Source organism: Orbicella faveolata, unplaced genomic scaffold (genome assembly GCF_042242905.1).
Source record: "Orbicella faveolata isolate gen_17 unplaced genomic scaffold, um_ofav_v1 contig_14, whole genome shotgun sequence".
In the NCBI taxonomy this organism is placed as follows: Eukaryota; Metazoa; Cnidaria; class Anthozoa; order Scleractinia; family Merulinidae; genus Orbicella; species Orbicella faveolata.
Window position 1 is genome coordinate 16454897 of NW_028301541.1, and position 20897 is coordinate 16475793.

Genomic DNA, 20897 nt, shown 5'->3' on the forward strand with positions numbered 1-20897 from the left:
CTGGTTTTCTCTAAAGTGCGGCAGTTTATTTCCAGATCAAAACTATTTTTATTAGTCTGTCTTAAAGTCTTTACAGGTACGCAAACTCTCATTTGGCAAGTTAAAATCCTGTCGCGTGAGCTTTCTCGGGACTTTAACCTAATTTCCTAATTTGCATAATTGTAGTTTTTCCGGGAAAAATTTCCTCTTGATTTGCGACATGTTGCAGGCGTTTATTGGCTTTTTTACTATGACTAAGAGAAAAATATAACTTTTTCAGATAAGTGGCTATACTTCAACCGGGTATTTTGTCATTTGATGGGTCAAAATCCCCTCCCGTAAGCTTTCTTCAAATTTGACTAATTTGCATGTTGTCGATTTTTCCCGGGAAAAATTCGCGTATTTGTTGATATTATATACAAGCGATGATGACCCTACACCTAATGAAACAAATTTTCTTTAAGTTCTTGTTTTTAAAACTATTGTTGTTTCGATCTTGCAGACGTTGACGGTCCACAACGAACATGACAGTTCGCGAATCGAATTCTGTCATTTTAATAACCACGGACACGCAAATTAGTATGCAAGACAGACTCAAGATTGTGTTTTTTAAGTTAGTGAACAGTTTTGGAGACTACCAGAGTTATGTTTTCACCACGTGTGATGGAAGGCAAACAAGTTGCCGAAATGACAGTCAATTCGGTGGAAGAGGAAATGTAATTCGAACATTTAGTAACATGGCTGTGCAAATTAGTGAGTCGAAACTTAATACACCGTTACGTTATAGATTCCTGACTGGGAAAGTGACAAAACGTTACTAAAGCTGATCAATCCGTGTTCATTGTTGCTGAAATCTTCCTCCTATTTCTTTAAGCACGGCTTTTTCGTCGATGAAGAAAACCCGGATTGGCTTTATCCATGATAGCATTTAAGAATGGACACGGACAGCTGGCGTTTAACAATACGTAAAAATCCTTGCAGTTTTGGTTTTGCCGTCTTTACCATAGCATTCATTCAGTTTTCAGTCATATATTGCTCACAATTTTACAAGTATCTATGAACCCTGTTATGAAAGGGTCTCCCTGCACCTATCTAAAAGGCCCCAATAGAGAAGATGGGGGTAGAAGCAAAGAGATCCTTCCTACTAAAACCATGTGACGTTATATTTGAAAACATGTGCAACTCTCAGAAAATTTTTCAATGGCCTCAAAGAAAGTCTTTTTTCTTGACAGCGGTCCACTTGTCGTCAAGTGTAGCTGATTGCAGATTTCTTTCAGAACTGCCAGTTTGAGTGCGTCGAGGTCCTCGTTCTTTACAAGTTCGCAGATATTGCTAACACCCACGATGATTGGATGGCTTGGTTTACCCATACCATCCATCACGAAACTTCTAAGGGTGTCAAGGGCTATTTCCGACTCTGCAACCTCGATGTCTTCCTCAGGGATTTCCTCCTCATCAATACCCCTATCTCGTAGCGTCGCTGTCTGACGTGAAAACAGGCTGCTGATTTGCTGCGCAGTCCTCCACTCTTCGGGCTTAAACGTGAGCTCTCCGTTTTCATTTCTGAGGGTCTTCATCTCCCTCGCTACCTGCACAGGATCGGCCTTGTTTTCAGTTCTTGCACCCTCTTCATAGTTCTTCATCAGAAGGTCTTGACGTTATCAGTCATTCTGGTGGGTCGTTTGTTATCTTCAGAGCCTACCCCAATGGTCTAGGGTCATATCCTCTGACAGCGCTGCCACTATCCTCACTTTGCGATGAGGTTGATGGCACATCCGGAGCAAACGTCATCCCTGTCATAATTCCCGCCCATTTCCTCCTAACGTGGTCATACATGGACTCGCAGTCCACCTCAAGATGGTGCTTGCCCGTGTCCATATGGTTGTCTGCCTCTGCTTGGGTCTTGAACGTGTGGACGCATCCAGTCTCTTGGCAAGAGTAGATCTTGGACTGGTGCCTGACGCTCTCACCCACACTTCCCCTGTGTGTAGCTTGACCAAATGGCTTTATCACCCTTAGCCCAGTATTTCCTTGTGGTGAAACTCCAAGACCACTATAGGATGAAGCGTCCAGGGCCGATGTCGGTCGCTTTCCACACAGAGATGACACACTCCTCATACTGGAAATTGTTCAACACACTAATACCTGGTATCTTGCTATCTTTCTTTCTCTCCCTGGTCGTGTCCACCTCGACAACCGCTGCTCTGCACCCTTTGATACCACCATGGGATTCTAGTGCTGCTTTCATATCCTCAGCAGTGACGACGTCGTGCCTTTCGTTAACCCAGCGCTTTATGTGTGCCTTCATAGCAGCAGTCTTCCTATCGCAGATGTCCTTACCAGCCTGTGGTTCTGAGAAATCATATCGCACTGGCCTGCACCGGTTCTCACCCCTACTTCTCTAAGACTTAGCAACAGATGCCCACTGTGGTAACATCCAACATTATCTGATCGGAGGTAGGCTGTTGTCACAACTGAATACTCCTGTTTGACTTTGTGCAGCAAGTCCTTTATGAATGAAAGAACGGCAAAGCTATTTTGGGAGCAGTTGTTGAAAATGTGTGCAAAACACTCGACTTCCTGCTTGCTCTCCACTGTTGCTCTAGTGATTACTACGCTGATATGCCAGCTTCCTCCCCTCTTGCCAAAAAATTACTCATCTGTTCTCGTTATTGCACAAGCAGAAACTTCATTGCCCAGTCCATTATGACAAGACACGAGTTCTCGTCTAGCTTCTGGAGGATATGTTGCTTCAGGAGTACCCGACGGAGTCGCTCGACATAAAACCCGCTCGACAGACTGCAATTACCCTGGCTGGGAAATATTGGCGTTAGATCATTTACTGGCTGGGATTTTCGTTCAGCGTCTGGCTTGCTAAAAATTGATTTAAAACACTGTCCCTAGCTGGAGAAAACGTGACTTGTTTTTTTTTCCTGGTTGTGACTTTTTTGCTCGAAAAAGCAATCAATTAAACTGCTTCCGTCCTGGGACATAAAAAACGCGCGAGTGAACTATAAAGTCTTAAGTCTTCCGCCGTGATACGATAAACCGCAAGCGGTCGTACTTACTCCCAGCGCCACGCGCTGCAAAAAATTACGCAAATCAACGCGCGCGTGATGCCATGCCCGAAAATGATGGCTCCATTGTCATTAATTGTCATAGATTGTTGCGATTTATCTTTTTCATCAACCAGTAAAAATTGCATGACACCAGCAGCTGTCATTTTCAATAACGTAATAACACTAGTCTCTCGAATGGCCAAATCCGTTAACAACGTTATTTTCAATGGAACACGGCCGATCTCCAGGATCTCCGCTCTTTTGTCGTTCGACAGGTCTGAAGAAAGCCGTCACTTCAGAAAACCGCTCCCGGCGCTATTGTGCTGCAAGCAGTCAGCAGTTATAAAGAAACCGTGGAAAGCAACTTAAAGGTTGGTAAATTCATTCCTATAATTCTCTTGCTTGCACACGGGGCAGTGATGGTACATTGTACTGGAATCAGTGACACTGTTCGCTGTCTGTTTTACCTTAATTCTTTCATTTATAGACAACTAAATTTAAAAAGGTATCGGTGGCATAGAAACCTAGACTCTAAGGTGTTCATTTACAATCCTATTTTGCAGTCATTCTGAGTTATTTCGAGGGCTCCGCTGGTAAAAGAAAGAAACGAGATCTGCCAAACCTGAGATCTGCTGTGAAAGGGACTTGGCGCAGACAAACAAAGCATAAAGGGTAGGCATAATGTTCTGTTTATATGCGCTAGTCGTCTGCATCGCTGGTCAACTTTTCTCTCTTGATGCTAAAGTAATCAAGTAAGGTGATCTCATTGTACCATACACTCATCGTTTCGCTCATAGCATTTTTGGGTTGCTATAAATCTGCAAATTTGCTTAATCAAAAATTTCCGAAAGTTGCCGGAAGACGAGGGACAATGGTTTGCCCTCTTTTTCAGTCTTATTGGGTACATTAAATGCCTTAATCGTGGTTCAGTACTAGCACAACGAGTTAATGTTTGTCCTCTGGAAAACAAGGGACTATCGCGGGTTGCTTACCGGAAATGGCCGTCAGGTGAATTCATTCCACACTGTTCGCTGACTCTTTGAGAGAAATGCTTTTTATTTTGAGACCCTAAACTTATCAATGTATCGGCGATTCAAGATTGCCGGGAGTTAATTTAAATTTTCAGTCATTCTGAGTCATTTCAAAGGCTGGAGAGAAAAAAAGAACATAGACTAAGGGAAGACATCTGCGAGATCTAAGTTCCGCTGAGAAAAGGACTTACCAAAGAGACAAAGCAGCTGGATAAAGGGAAGGCGTATTTGCTTATATGCGTTAGCTCGGACTGCATTGTTGGACATACAACTATCCTCTCTGATGCTAAGATAAAGGGATCATTGTACCATACAATCAACGCCTCGCTCATAACACTTTTGTATTGCTTTAAATCAGTGCAACTTTGCGTGATTGAATTTTCCGAAAGTTGGCTTCGTCCTGGTTACTTGACCGTATCGAGTGAGCCTTCCAAGCCTGTATGTTGCGCACACACTCTGTGTACTCGAACCTCAGCCTACCCCTCACCTCTTCTGTCATGTCCGCTTTGTCTTGCATCTCTGCCACCTCTCTAAGTACTCCTTCCAGACTCTCACAGCGCTCACATTCGTAACAGTGTTGGTGATCCCATTCGCTCCTAAACTCCCATGCACTACTGTCAGTTAGTGCTTGGACCGTGCAATGATCAGCGCAATGTTCATCTCGTCCGATGTGTGTCTTGAAATCATTCTTCAAGTACCTTTTTCCATCCTTCAGTAATTTCTGATTGCATGGCAATCACGCTGGTGCCCTGATCTGTTAAGCCCTCCAACATCAAAAATACCTGGTCAAATGCCTCTGTACCCTCTGCAGTGGTGTTGTCAAGTCCCTGAAGGGATTTCTGCAAAGAGGCCGAACACACCTCAATCAGTCGGCAGAGAGAACGCTGGCTTGCTGACTCGAACTCTTGTTCTTTAAAATAGTCTAAATATTGTCTGATGATGCGTGAAGGGATGACGGTCCTAATGACCGCTGGTATGATAATCTTCTCTCCCAAGTCAAGCTTGAGAGCTTTTGTCCCGAACGCCACGTCCTGGACAAATTCTGGTCTGGAGATATATTCAATGAAATGATCCACGTTTTCGTGCTCGATTCTTGTACGAGAACTAGGAATTTCGGGGAGTGGATGGCCTTTTCCGGCTTCTGTTGCATGCTGGCGAACTTGATCAATGCACCATTAAAAAATAAAAAATAAAAAAAATAAAACAAAACAAACAAACTAAAGAAACAAAATACAACAACAACAACAACAACAAATCATTGCGCGATTTGGAGAGCCCAGGGATCATCCCTTGAAGCTCAGCACTTGATAAGTCGTCTGCAAAGAGGGAAAGGATCTGTCGCTTTGTTTGCCAATGACCTGCTTGCTCGAAAATGTCGACAAGACCAGAGTTGGGATCAAAACGCTTGCGCTTTCTTTGGTTGTCTCTGTTTGGATCCAAAAGTACCTCCGTTTGTAACGCCTTCCAAACCAGTTCTTCTTGGTCGGGAGTGATGACAGACAATGAGGTCGCTATAGTCTCTTTAGCTTTGCGGATGTAATATCGCTGCTGGGTGTCAGAGACGTCCTCCCAGGTCGTGTTCAGGGTGGACATTACAGGGCTGTACCGACCAACTGAGATGCTGTGGATAGCTTCGTTTAATTTCTGCGGTTTGCTGTTTTGTTCCTCCATCTCGTCAGCCCATATACTAATCTCTTCTTCTGGTATCGAGGCTTGGGACGAATGGGACTGCAAAGAGACTGTTTCTGACCCCTCACCAGTGCTTGAGACCTCTGCACACACCGTAGCTGGCATTGTGCTCTCCTCACAAACAGCAATGACAGAGAAAGTGGCGGAATCAGACTCCTCTATATCGTCTCCAATCACCAAGGTGTCTGAGTAAGGATCGTGAAGCGTAATAAAATAGATTAGCAAATTATGAACAAGATTATTAACAATTCCACAAGATCTCCAATACATGTAACTGTGGAAGTTCTATATGTGTTTCCTAGCCGATGCCAAAGGGCGCGCTCGCATTTTTGTTCTCGTTGGTGTCTTCAAGCACTGGTCATTATTTAAGCGTGGTTGAATTTTAGTTAGGACTAGGACCAAGTTGCCATTCAGAAATCGTTCCCGACGCGTGATCGGAAAACTCGGATAAACCGCTATCTTTATAACTAAACACGCCTAAACGATTCAAAACGGCCACCCATTGAAGAAAAGACAGAAAAACCAATAAAGGTACCTTTTATTCATGTTGTCAGTCGCTATAAATATCAGGACACCTGTGGGGCGCATCAAAAAATCCTCTGATTACTAAGCTATGAGTGGCCAATGTGTAGTAGCTTACCTGCTCTCCAGACATGAAACAGCGAGCCTTACGGGATTTGTAGTGTGCTACGCGGCAGTTGGAACACACAGCTATCATTAAAAATGATAATGATAAATAGATTAACAATACTGACCAGAATCACGATCACGATCACTATCAACGTGAGTCACTCTTACCGTCACCGTAACCATCGTCATCATGGTCATCGTCCTCGTACCCAGCTTAACTAAGGATGGCTGCTCAGTCTTATTAGCCCATTAAGATTATTTCGGGCAGCTATGTGCTCTTTTTATTTTAACTTAGTTTTGTTCATTTAATTTCTAGCTGAGTGCAAATAAAGTCGTTGTTGTTGTTGTCAATCTGGTTTGCGCACTCACGTAACACCAAATTAAAGTGCTGTAATTTCCTTTCATGACAGCTAAAGAAAGGAAGGCGAGTGAAATAATGGGCGGTGGGCGTCCCTTGCAGCCCCACCCACCTTCCCATTCCCTCTAGGCCCCCTCCTGGTTCCCCTCCTCCCCATTCTCTCCCATTTGAAGTCATTTTGCAGGCAGGGTGCCTGGTGAGCAAATTACCACTTCAGTCCACCTTGAAGCACTTTTATTTCGCCCCCCCCCCCCCCCTCCCTTCTCATTCAAATACAAAAAAAATGACATGGGATTACGTCTGGCTTCCTTCCCGTGGCATATTCCGATAAAAATTAAAATTTACGTACTGACCATATGAACAAGCACAAAGTAAAATACGCACCTTCGAAATAAAGTTTTCGTTTGTATTTATCAGTCAAGCCTACCCTGCAATTCTGAGGATTCTGGCTGCGGTCTGGCTGTACTCAGTTTGTACTTACCCGAGCCGATGGGAACTGTGGCATGGTGAAATTGATAAATTTCTTCCGATAAGGTGTTGTTTACGCGGCGCGGTTTCTTTATAGTTTTCCTCGGTCCTCGATGACTTGGATACGAGCATGTGTTGCTCTTTCTGCCAGCCCAGTCTGTAGTTAATTTTTTTCTATGTCCCGGGCATATTGTCATTGATATTTTCTCGTTTTCGGTTGCAACAAAGTATCCAGCTCTATTCAGGATCAGGTCAACCTCATTAACGTTTTCGTCTCCGGTTCGCTGTTGCCCTGAGCTCAGTCCCAGGCTTAGTAGATGTGCAGTAATGTCTAGCTTACATGCCAACAAGGGCACAATCTGCGACCCCGTGCCCTCCAGACTACAGGCAGAATCAGTAGAACTGAACGAGCGAGTCAAAGTAACATTCATATTGCAAACTGCAACATCAGCTGAATTGGATCAGTGTAAAGAATCGACTACATTTGTCTGCAGATGATAAGATAAGGAATGGAAAATTATCCTTCCTGAAGTGTACTTCTACCAAAAATCAGAACCGCTCAATATTTCAAAGAGTTTGACAAAATGCTCCGGTGAAGTATACTGTGCAAAGCCACTGTACTAATCTGAAAAAGTAATGTGTTGCTCTTAGTCATAAATACCTGGAATGTGTCGCAAATTAGTCAAGTGTGAAATATTTCCGGGAAAAACAACAATTATGCAAATTGGGAAATTAGGTTAAAGTCGTGAGAAAGCTCGCGCGACAGGATTTTAATTTGCCAAATGAGAGTTTGCATATTTTTAAAGACTTTAAGACAGACTAATAAAAAAATAGTTTTGATCTGGAAATAAACTGCTGCACTTTAGAGAAAACCAGCTTTAAAAATTGCTAAAATTCTTCTTACTCACGATAGCCACGAAGTGATGATATTTGGAAGCGCTCCAAGGTAAGTTATTTTTAGCCAAATTCGTTTATATCGGAGAAATGAGCTGTTTACAGGCTGGAAGTATGTACAGCTCGTATAAATGAATAAGGCTAATGCGAAAAACGTAAAATCATTCCTGGAAGTTTACCCAAATTTCCCGTCCCACATGACCAAAATAGCACCAAAAACTAGGGGGTGGTCCAAATTCTACGAAATTTATTTTATTTTACTAAAAATACCACCGGTCGTTATCTTATCTGATAGGGAAAAAATGCTGAGAGTTTGGAGGGAATCGGCCGACCTCAGCCCGATCCGTGGACCCTGCCTGGTCCCTAGTGACAATGACACTTAAATGGAGACTATTGTGATTATTATCCTTGTTATCCTTTCCAAATATTTTTTTTTCTCAACACGCGGGGTCTAAAGATTGGAGAACATCACTCGGATATTTCCCAGCTTTAGCTGGACATATTAAATCACGTGACGCGTTTACTCCAATCGCGTGCGAGCGAAAATATTTCATGGATTATAAAGCTAGGTAATATATGTGACTGGTTGTTAATTTCACATGCTGAGCTCAGTAACTGCTCGCAGTATCGTATATCGTGATGAATAACCGTTTACCAAAATCTGCCTTTACAATACGTCTGCAATATTAATTTAATTAAAATGCAGAAATTTGAACGTTAAAACGTTTCTAATGATAAGGAAAATTGATGTAACTCTCATATGAAAATACAGACAACTTTCAATTTTGCTACCGTTTTTTATGATAACTACTTAAATAAGGCCCCATCTACACTACGCCGGAGAAATTTGAAAACGGAATTTTCACCCTGAAAACGCATCAAACGTTTTCCGTTCACATTACGCCGGAGAAAGATAAAAACGCAAGAATCATCGGTCATTTCTGCTAAAAGTTGGTGGATATTATCTGCATATTGTATTAAATCATTTTCCCTTCATGGTTTGAAAACAATGAAGTAAGCAAATTGCTAAAACAGGACTTAAATAATAATTTTCAAGCAAATAATAATCTTATAGCATGTACCAATGAGAAAACACCCTGTAAGAACACGAATGCTATAAGCTGAACTTCGACAACTCGATAGAAACACAGAGCTATCGATCCAAGCCGTTGACATTATGATGAAGCGGGCAAAGGGAGTTTGAATTTGATCACCGAAATAAATGAGTAACTTTCTTTACTTTTTCCTTCAGTGTTTCCTAAAATTAATAGAAACCATTTTTTATTTCGCGTTCCTATCGGGTTGTAGGAACAAAAGACAAAGTTTGTTGCAGGAATTTCTGTAATTTTTTCTGTAACCAGAAGTGAAGGTTTGAATGAGAAATGCTGCGGCAACGCGAGTAGCGGGCAATGTATATTCATGACTGCAAATAAAACCCTAAAGTGCTCGATAGCGCGCAAATATTAATTCACGAATATTCTGTTGGGTCGAATTCCGGCTTACCGAAATGAGTTAGTTTTGCCGCTGAGGCTTTATTTTCTCAGTACTCCAGTTTTTTGATGGTGGTCTTTTATATCTAAAATAGAAATAGTGATTCCTGTAGATTCAAACTTCTTCATCTACATGAGCTCAAACTCAGTTCGTAAAATGAAAATGATTTAAAAAAAAAAGGCTACATCGTAAACAATAATGCTACACAACAGCTTTATACTGCGATTCATATTCACACAATTTTGTTATATCTATCCTCCCGATGTGCGCAGTTTAGAATGGCGTCGAATGGTGAGCGACCAACTAAACCATACTTTTAAAGATAAACAGTTTACATTAAAATATCCCAATACGAGAAAATCAAAGTTAGGTGTCAATCAGGTTTTAAATAACAATTCTTGTTTTCAATTCACATTCTTAAACTGTCTGCGTCATTCAATCTGTCTATTGTTTCAAAACTGTCTTATATCTGATCAGCATCATTTCATTTTAGAACATCTTTGAATAAAACACAAATTTCTAGCAATAATTATTATGTTAATTATTATGTATGACTTGAGGAAGAGTTCATATATTTAAAGCGAGAGTTTAAGCAGGGCTAAATAAATTCCAAGTACATCGACCCAGTAATTCTTTCGTAAGCAGCGCTGGTTTTAATTTGCTACCTAGAGTTTGTTTATTTAAAAAAAAAAACTTCTAGTTTTTAATCTTTTTCATGTTTTTCTTTTCCATGTTGCTGCCGGGTGGGCAGTGTTCGTATGTTTAAAATGATAAGACTGTCTGTAGTCTTAAAAACCCAAGATAAGTATATACACAAGGAATCGAGTTGAACTGTCAAGATACCTTCTCTTTCCCCTTTTAAAGATGGCTTTTAAGATGTCCTCAGTGTAAGAAAGGTAAGGTTATTTGCTTTAACAAGCTGTCAAAAATAGCAACACTGAGAAAAGCTCATCACTATCTTTCTATCCGAACTTGTGTGGTAAAGATTCGACAAAGTTTGATTTTATTTAAGACCGATTTTTTACAGAAAAGGTTATGAATTGACCGTGTTATTTTCTAGGACAGAATGGCTATAGACACCTTGTGTCTGTTTCTCTGGAATTTGTTAGCCAGGCGTATTTAAGCAATTGGGAGAGCGCATTTTGATCAAACAAGCGCCATCTTGTTTTGGGCTTAGAGAGGAAGAAGTATCATAGAAAGTAAGATTGAAAAAATCGAACATGGCGGCAAATCTACTCAATCGCTAGCTAGTATCGATAATACGCGCTCCCTCAGTAAAAAGTCGCCATGCATTTTGAAACAATTGCGCTCCAAATGCCATCTTAGGTTCTTGATGGTCTGTGCCTTGTTTCAAAGTTATGCGCGAAGGAAACTGCTTAATGAGATGTATACCGACCATAACGGAAAATATTCCATCACATTGTGGATACAGTGCCATTTACATGGATAAACACGTTAGGTTTTGCACGCTCGGCCCGGTCTTCTTACGCATGCGTTTTTCTTTCCCTGCAACCTTGTTTACTGGGAAGCACGCGCGTCCCTGCATGTAAAGGGAGCAAAGTCCATCAAAGATGCGGCATGACATGTACTTCATTGCTAACTTACGTAATCATATGGTATGATATAATGAAGGTGTCAAGTCTCATCCCCTTAATTTATACCGTAGGTACCATCACGTGACGAAATATTCATCAGATATCGATTATCTCCAACAATCAGTTATTGCCACTTTTCTGTTTTTCTCACGTTACACTAGTGATCAGCTCAGTTATCAGGAATTCATCTTTCCTTATCTCGTTATTAAACCCAGCAGAACTAGCGACTGCGTGATATCATCAACAACATTCAACCATGATCGAATCATCCGGCATTGCCATAGCGACGGTACACTCCGTACTTGTCATGGTAGACATCGTTGGAAATTGTCTCGTTTGTGCGATCATAAAGAAACATCGAGACATGAGGTATGTTGAAGCTAAAATAACTAAAATATCACAGCCACTTTGAAACGTTACTGAGGCTTTACACGACAACTTTATGTAACAGTGAAATAGAAAGTGGTTAGCTTGTAATTAAAACAGACTGATGCAAGCATTGGAGAATATTTTATGAACTTCAAATTAAGAGAATTTTATTAAAGTGTTTCCATTTTAAGTTCTTGTATTTTATTTTTCATCGGGTGTTAAGAGTTACAACCCAGACAACTCAGACGTTTTCATTGTTTTCAATTAAGCAACATATTTGGGAGCGTTAATTGTTTCCTTGATAAGAAAGTCGACTAGAGCATAGAAATCGCTTCCAATGCAATATGTGGATGTTTTTTGCAGGAAACAAATTAACGTAAAGCCACTTGGGCTGTCCACGTGAGCAAAATTTGCGTCATAGGAGTGCCTTTTTCTGGACCTCCTAGGATGTAGAAATGATCTAAAAATAATTCAAGAGGGATTACCCTGGGAATAAGGCTTATTTGGAGAATTAACTTTCCTAATCTTCAGCTTATTTATCATATTTAATTCCACAGGACTCCCATCAACTATCTACTTGTGAACCTGGCTGTAGCGGATGCCTTGTATTCGACCTATCTTACACCACAGACTGTCTACATGATCACTCCCACCCACCCAGAAGGGATAGCTGGAACAGTTTTATGCAAAATAATAACAGGTGGAAACCTCGCCTGGATTGCTGGAACCTCCTCGATTGTTACTTTGGCTGCAATTGCCGCTGAACGATATTATGCTGTAGTCTACCCTGCTGGCAGCGTGGGCAAACTTACCAAGCGTAAACTGAAGGTGCGTCACTGACAAAGATTATTTATTAGTATTAGTATGTACCAAGCCAGTGCATTGTGTTTTTTACGCATTCTGATTGGCTACTAAAACTCGAATAGGCAGGCATTTATTAAAAGGGTCTATAAGCAAAATGCTTTTTTGTTTTGTACCGTAACTGAAGAAGACATTTTGGCAGTCTATGAAGCAGCTGTCCCCATTATTTACGTATTCCTTTTATTTCCTTCCCTCTGGAGCTACGGCCTTGAATACAAACCTCCATCTGTCTTCTTCGCCTTCTCTCAGCTAGGTCATGCTGATAGTCCTTAGCTCTGCTTTCAGAATTCGTGTCCATGCCAGAGCTGGTCTTCCTTTGTTCCTTTTCTCCTGATGGTTCCAATCCAAGGTTTGGCGGGTGACGCCTGTCTGCACTCTGCGTAGGGTGCGTAAGATCAATTTCCACCTTCTGTTCTTGATGGTAACGGTGATGGGCTCCTGCCTGATTTTTCGCAGGAGTTCTTGGTTATAAATTCGCTCTGGCCATCTGATGCGCAAAGTCTGACGGAGACAGATGTTGATGAAGAGCTGCATTTTGTGGTCCAAGTTCTTAGTGCGTCTCCACGTTTCTTCCCCCTACGGGAGAAATGGTTTGTCATTGCTTTTGGATAGTCTCAGTTTAGTACTCCAGCTGAGGCTCTTCCTCCTCCATACTGATCTCTGGGTGTTAAAGGCTTAACGTGCATTATTCATCTTAAACTTGCCATCTTCATCTGTCCCTGGGAGCTTCCTGGCTTGCACTTATTCGTAGGCTCTTGGTTTTTGTGACACTGATTATCTCGAGACCTTTTGTCCTGACAACTCCGCACAGTCTCTAAGTATTGGTCTGTATATGCTACTGAGTGAGTGACAGTAGGCTAAAGACGTCAGCGAAATCCAGCCCTTCCTTTAGCTTCTGCATGAGGATCCATTGAATGCCTCTTGGCTCTTCGGTTGTTGTTTTTATCACCTAGTTCATCACCCAGGATACAGCCCTGTCTCACTCCTGTGTTGACAGTGAGCGATACCGAAAAACCAGCATTGTGGATACCTCTTCAGCTGCTGTCGTCATAGAGGCTCTTATAATTTTAATGGTCGTATGAGGAATGCCATACTGCCAAGATTCTCCAAATCATTGTTTTGTCCACCGTGTCAAACAACGTTTTGAAGTCAACAAAACTGACATGCAACGGTGACTGCAATTCTAGCGAATGTTCGATAATAATGAAGAGAGTCACTCTCTAATCCGTACAAGACCTGTCTGCCCGAAATCTTCTTTCATGACTCCGGTTAGGGTATTTTCCGGACCTGGTGCCTTTCCATTCTTGATCTTCTTGTCTGCCCTCACTACCCAGGTCATCGTTGAGCAGACTGTTGAAGTGTTCTTCCCATCTGTCAGGCTGGTCTGATGTCTTACTGAGAACGTTGCCGTAACGTCCACGCACTAGTCTATTGGTATTTGTCTTCTGCCTGACAACTCAAGCGTGCTGTAGAGGGTTTTCATGTCATTTTCCTGGCCTGCAGTCTCGACCTCTTTAGTAATTCTATCTGCTAGTTCTCTCTTGCTGTCCCCGTTAACACAAATAATATTACAAAATTTGGCTGGGCAGTATTTACAAGTGTAGCTTTATTATTCTTAGGCGTGAAGTTATCGGTGAAAACAAGCATAAAACAATTTGTTCACATTTGCAAGTTACAACAGCTTCGAAAATGAAAAGAATCTTAAGTGTTATTGTTTATAGGTTAGCAAAATTAAAACTATGAAATTCATAAAATGTCTTATGTCGGCCTGGTTCAAATCAAGAATACATTACAATTCTCTTTGATGAAATGCCGCCGGCTCGGTGAATATCAACCACTAGCAACTTCGACTAGTACTACAGGGAATAATTGTTAGCTATAAAGTGACAAAGAAAGCTTTCAAACCAGGTCTACTGATCTAACTCATGACCAGTGTGATGCGTATTACTATTTCTTGAAAAGCATCTCTAAAAGAAACCTTAACGGAACAGGTTTAAAATAGTATTTGCGTCGCTATCTTAACCGGTTTAGGCTTCCCTATTTCAGGTGATCATTCCCGCTTCTTGGATCTTCGCGTTGGTAATCCACATACCACTGCTTCTAGCCTTAAACGTAAAGGACAATGTCTGTGCGTGGAGTGAAGAAAGGATACCCAAAGCTTACTTTTTGTACTGGTCGGCCATTGTAATTTCAGCCATGATACTAATGGCTGCCTTGTATTCCAGAGTCGTCTGCACCTTGTGGTTCAAACATGATCCCGACAATCGAACCACCTTCCGACAGAGGGTAGGTAGTAGAGGAGCTCATCAGTCACCGTAATCTGAGTTATTTTGGCCAGTTACGAATGTATCTATAAATTGAAGGAAACCTAAAAATAGCATTTTACTAAGATAGAAAAAAATGAAAGAGAGAGTAATATATCGTAAAGCAACAAGGATGGTTAAGGATGGAGAAGATTGACACGGATTATAAACGACAGGCTTGAAAATTTTTCACTAAATTTTTCAAGATGCGCAAACGTTGACGAAGCTCCTTTTAAAGAAACAAGATCAATACGTGAACGTTTTTCGTTCGCTTCTCTGACGATAACTACTGAAGTGTTCAAATGAACGACTTGCAGTAGCTACGTTTTTTTCGATCATATTCTGGTGCCACCGAACATTCTGGAAACGTTTTGTTCCAGCGTAACTGTTAGGGGAATACTCTCCATCATGCAGTAACCATTGAAAACACGCCCATTCAAAATATCAGTCTTTCTGTTTTTTGAAACATCTTCACCTTTGTAAATACTCTGAATACTTAAAAGGCTTGCTCTGTCTGCGATCCAGCTATTGTTCGTTAAGAGGAACTGACATTTTCACTCTGCCAAAAATATGTACAACTTCTTAAGACCGTACTCCCGTTAGTTCAGTTACCAGGCGACTAGTCGAGGACCGCACTTCCAAAATTAATATCAATAAAGATTTCAACACCAGGCGCAAATTAATTCCCTTGTGCTATCGCATAAACTTTTTGCTTTAATCTAACTTTTATTTTATTATTATTATTATTGGTAACACCAAGTAGCTCGAATATATTAACACCGTTAGAGAAATGGCTATTGAGTAAATTCGAGAGTACATCAAATTTATGCACGCGTATATAGTTTATGCAAGCGTATTTAGTGACATCTTGTTTTGAAGAAATCTTACGTTAAAATCACTTTGCTACTTTTTACTACTTTGTTACTATTTTAATTGGACTTATCTCTCTCTATACACAGGGCGTCCTGAGAGTGCGGAAGCGAGTCACTTTGATGGGGGTAGCTGTCACTGCTATATTTGGAATCTGCTGGGTGCCTGAAGTAATTGTGCACAACTTAGACAGTAACACATCTCTCAGTATCAGTGAAGATGCATACGCCGTTACTCATACGCTAATACTGTTCAGCTCCGCTGTCAACCCATTTGTGTACGCTCTGGTCAACAAAACCTTCCGAGAGAAGCTAAAGGAAATGATATGCTGTAGCTGCACCAGCTTCACGGGATCCACACGAACTCGAGTTTGACCACAAAATTTAACCTCCACGGCAGGGACATGATCTTTGGAGTGATCAAAAAATCAAAAACACTTCTTCTTTTATGAAACTTTAAAGTAAAAAGCTGTTAAAATTGAGTCTTAACGTTTTCGATCTGTTTGATCATCATCATCATCATCATCATCATCATCATCAACAACAACAACACTCTGATGATGATCAAACAGATCGAAAACTTTAAGACTCAATTTTAACAGCTTTTTACTTTAAAGTTTTATATTTTACTTTTATCGGCGAAATGTACATACTTCTTCTTTTAATGCTACTTTTTTATACTTAAAGCAAAATGTGACGGCATTATACATATTGGAGAAAAAAAGTTATCATAAATCTTAGCACTTTAACTTGCCTTGCGAGACAGCGATTCTCCTCTTCCCTGATCAGCAGGATAAGGGAATCTCTCATAGGGTAGGCAACTTTACCGGAGTATTACCTTTAATCTTTAATCGCTAAATTAAAGAATTGCAATAACCTTTCACAGATCCGGCAGGGAGGTTATAGCAATTCTTCAATTTAGCGCCAGGAGGGGCTATTTACATTTGGTAGTTTAAGGGAGCTCGCTTATTGGAAGAGGGGACGTTTATTCGTTTTTCATATATATCACAATGTAGCACAGTACTTTAATGAAAAACAGAAACTTTAACTCAAGAACTTGGATAACGTTCAATACAGCGTTCAGAGTTCATTCATAGTTCATTAATCTAATCGGTCTATTCAATTTTAATGCCTCGAATGTCACTGTCGCTTTGGGTACGCTTAGCTTGTATAAAGAGGTTGCTGAATTTAGAATAGGGGGAGTGCTTAATAGGTGGTTATTGTAGCAATCTACGGGTATGTACACTACATAAATAACCCGGAGACCATTGGTCTTGATTCCATTCAAGTCTGGATTTTTTTTTAGGCTTAAATATCATCACAGCTGCTTAAGTTGTGTATGTAAGAGCTGCATGATCATTCATGTTTTTGCATTAATTAGCATCTATTATTCGTTCACGAGCACCTGAACCCTTGTACGTTATTATGGGTAGCCATCACCCCTATCAATTTTGTTTTTAATTTATAACATAATTATTTTAATAGATTGTTTCTAGATCTGGGGTGAAATAAAAGTGTTTGTTGCATTTTTTGTTGTTCTTGTTGCATATTGTCCCTGCTTCTGTATGTATAAACAATTGCTTCCATTTGGTGCGAAAAAATGCTCGAAATTTTTTCCGTGGACATTATCTGTTCCGCGGAGGGCAACAGCTCTCGAGCTCCGAAATTGAAGTTCGAGGAAAACTGTGAGTTCCGAGGAACAGATGTTGTCCAAGAACAAATATCCGCTCATTTTTTTTAAAGTCAATGGTTGCAACTGCGCTTATTATCCTTCCCTTAAATATTTCCTATAGTATTTCATTTGTATTTCCTTTACTATTTTTCTCAACACGTGTGATCTAAATTGGGGAATATCACTCGGATATTCCCCATTTTTGGCTGGGCATATTCAGTCACGTGACGCGTTTGTACCAATCGCGTTCGAGCGAAAATATTTGATGGATTATAAAGCTAGGTAATCTATGTGATTGGTTGTCAGTTTCACATACTGAGCTCAGTAACAGCTCGTAGTATAGTTATTGGTGATTGAATAACCGTTTACTAAAACCTACCTTTACAATACGTCTGCAATGTAATTAAAAGGCAGAAATTGACGCGTCAAAACGTTTCTAATGATAAAGAAAATCGATGTAACTCTCACATGAAAATACAGACAACTTTCAATTTGCAGTGCTACCTTAATTTATGATAACTATTTAAATAAGGCCCCATCCACACTACGCCGGAGAAATTTGAAAACGGAGGTTTCTCCCCGAAAACGCATCAAATGTTTTCCGCTCACATTGCGCTTGAGAAATTTGAAAACGCAAAAAACAAATTTGAGACATTTGAGACATTTGTATTTAAGGAAAACTTGGGAAGGGAAATCACATGATTATCGTGACATCATCGCTTTCGAAAAGCTCTGTTTTCAAAATAATTTCCCTTCAAGCTAAAGCGCAATAGAGGCGTTTTGAAAGTCCTCCGGTTTGAAAAGCGTTTTGGAAGAGCTTCGTTTTCGAGATGGACTAGTGTGGAAGGTAGGCCTAACCGTAGAAATAAAGCTGCCTTTTCAAATTTCTCCGGTGAACGGGGCCTAATATAACGAGCACCAGGTGGTAAGCACGTGGTCCAAGTTGCATAATTTTTTTACGATGGTTAGTGAACTGTTGTCCTTCATAATCCTTTTCTTTCGATGTTACGAGTAATATTTGTTTTTTGGATTAGCTGCAACAGTACCGTTCAACTTCTTCGATTCTCCGACAGTGAAGCGTTTTAGGCAAGATTGTCATTTTGCATTTTTATTTCCAAGTTTCCAGATATTTTATTAGTAGGTGTTCAAATATTAAAAAAAAAAAATTGCTAAAAGTTGGTGGATATTATCTGCACATTGTTAAGTCATTTTTTCAAACGGCGTGAAAACAATGAAGTAAAAGAATTGCTAAAACATTAGAAATTAATTTTCAAGCAAATAATAATCTCATAACATGTAACAATGACGAAACACCCTGTAAGAACACGGTCGCTGAAAGCAGTGCTTTGACAACTCGATAAAAACACAGAACTACCCAAGCTGTTGACATGAAGCGGACAAAGAGAGTTTGAATTTTGATCATTCAAATAAATGATTGGATTTGTTTTCCTTTTTCTCCAGTGTATTCTAAAATTAATGGAAACTATTTTCGTTGCGTTCCTATCGAGTTGTAAAAACACAAGCAGAAGTTTGTAGCAGGAATTTCTGCGGTAGAGTTTTCTGTAACCAGAAGTGAAGGTTTGCATGAGAAATGATGGGCCAACACGAGCAGCAGGCATTATATATATATATATATATATATATATATATATATATATATATATAATAAACAATGGTATAAAGACTTTAAATATATATATAATAATTGAATAGGATGAGCAGGGAAGTAATTACAACTAACTGCCTCATTTTATCTCACCAACCTATTCCTTTCGGAAGGCGATTCACAGTGATTTCTGACAAATATTTAATAGTAGTGTATGATGGGAACAGAAATCGAAATCACAAAGAAATGAGTGAAAAGAGAGAGGTCCTTCCAATTCCGCTGAATGGCGGGGTTGGTTCAGTGGCCTAGTGGTAATGCATCTGACCGGTAACCAGGAGACCCGGGTTCGATTCCCGGCTGAACACATTTTCACTCATTTCTTTGTTGTTTCGATTTCTGTTCCCATCATACACTACTATATATATATATATATATATATATATATATATATATATATATATATATATATATATATATATGTATGTATATATATATAGTTAATGAAAGAACCAAGGACGGACAACTTCTGAATGACATTTTCATTGGAAGAAAAACTTTTTATGCCCTGAGCGGGATTTGAACCCACGTCCCCCTGATTACCGGTCGGGTGTGATCACCACTACACTATCAGAGCAACCGTACTGGCTACACGGCCAATCTAGATAGTGAATGGAGATTTTACGTGGTTCTCCCGGGCCAATGTTTTTTTCCAACTAGATGACACTGGATCGACAGGAACGACGATTCACAGGCGGACGAGAGAGAAGGAGACAATTTAATTACAAGTTAAGTGGTCTCTCGAGCCAACAGCGCATGTCTGCCCACAGGAGGATCACAAATGGATTCACAGTCCAAGCCTCGGTCAGACGTAGTTAATTAATGAAGTTAATGAAAGAACCAAGGACGGACAACTTCTGAATGACATTTTCATTAATTTGTATATATATATATATATATATATATATATATATATATATATATAGTTAAGTGTAAGATGAGGCGTCATGAAGCAAACTTCTAACTGTTCCGGCTTTTAATGCGACGTTTCGGCCTTCAGCCTTCTTCAGATTGGAACAATATTTACAAGTTAAAAAATAAAACTTTTAAAAATATAAAATTTTTTAAATTTATTAATTCAATTCATAATTAACTACGTCTGACCGAGGCTTGGACTGTGAATCCATTTGTGATCCTCCTGTGGGCAGAGATGCGTTGTTGGCTCGAGAGACCACTTAACTTGTATATATATATATATCTTATTAAACCCTGACGCGCTCGATAGCGCTCAAATATTCACAAAATGTTGCGGAGGGTTAACCGGCCGGCTGACCAAAATGTGGAAGTTTTGCCGCTGAGGATATCTATTTTTTTTAGTACTCCAGTTTTTCTATGGTGGTATTTATATCTAAAATAGAAATAGTGGTTCTTGCAGATTTCAGCTTCTTAATCTACACGAGTTCAAACTCAGGTAGCGAAAAGAAAATGATTTTAAAAAGGCTGCATCGTAAACAACAATGCTACACAGAAGCTTTATACTGCAATTCATATTCACGCCATTCTGCTATAACTGTCCTCCTGATTCGCGCAGTATAAAATGGCGCCGAATGGTGAGCAATAAACTAAACCATACTTTTTAAGATAAACAATTTAAATTAAAATATCCCAACACGAGAAAACAATGATCGAAATCAGGTGTCAATCAGGTTTAAGATGACAATTCTTCTTTCCAATTCACATTATTAAACAGTCGCCGTCATATCTCCTATCTATTGTTTTAAAACTGTCGTTTATCTGATCAGCATCATCTCATGTTAGAACATCTTTGAATAAAGCATAAATTTCTAGCAATAATCATTATGTTTATTACTATGTATGAAATAAGGAAGATATCATGTATTGAAAGCAAGAGTTTAAGCAGGGCTAAATAAATTCCAAGTACATACGCATCGACCCAATATTCTTTTTTTTTTTTTTTTTTTTTCTTAATTTGCTACCTGGAGTTTGTCTATTATTTTAAAAGAAA

The 20897-nt window shown here is 39.9% G+C and overlaps 1 protein-coding gene and 1 pseudogene across 1 annotated transcript; one reads left to right on the plus strand and one right to left on the minus strand.

Annotated features, from left to right (window-relative positions):
• Positions 1–1139: 1139 nt before the first annotated feature.
• On the minus strand, positions 1140–6028 carry LOC149114231 (uncharacterized; annotated as a pseudogene).
• A 5401-nt stretch (positions 6029–11429) lies between these two features.
• Positions 11430–16611, plus strand: LOC149114232 (tachykinin-like peptides receptor 86C). Its single transcript, XM_089287718.1, has 4 exons — positions 11430–11563; positions 12121–12391; positions 14471–14710; positions 15687–16611. Exons 1-4 carry the CDS (start codon positions 11451–11453, stop codon positions 15969–15971), a joined length of 909 nt encoding a protein of 302 aa, XP_089143844.1. The 5' UTR covers positions 11430–11450; the 3' UTR covers positions 15972–16611.
• The last annotated feature ends 4286 nt before the right edge of the window (positions 16612–20897 follow it).

Bases quoted from the DNA above. Each gene is read 5' to 3' on its own strand.
- LOC149114232 (XM_089287718.1), top strand. From the start codon at position 11,451: ATGATCGAATCATCCGGCATTGCCATAGCGACGGTACACTCCGTACTT. The intron at 11,564-12,120 runs GTATGTTGAAGC...TTAATTCCACAG, and splicing joins AAGAAACATCGAGACATGAG to GACTCCCATCAACTATCTAC. The intron at 14,711-15,686 runs GTAGGTAGTAGA...CTCTATACACAG, and splicing joins GAACCACCTTCCGACAGAGG to GGCGTCCTGAGAGTGCGGAA.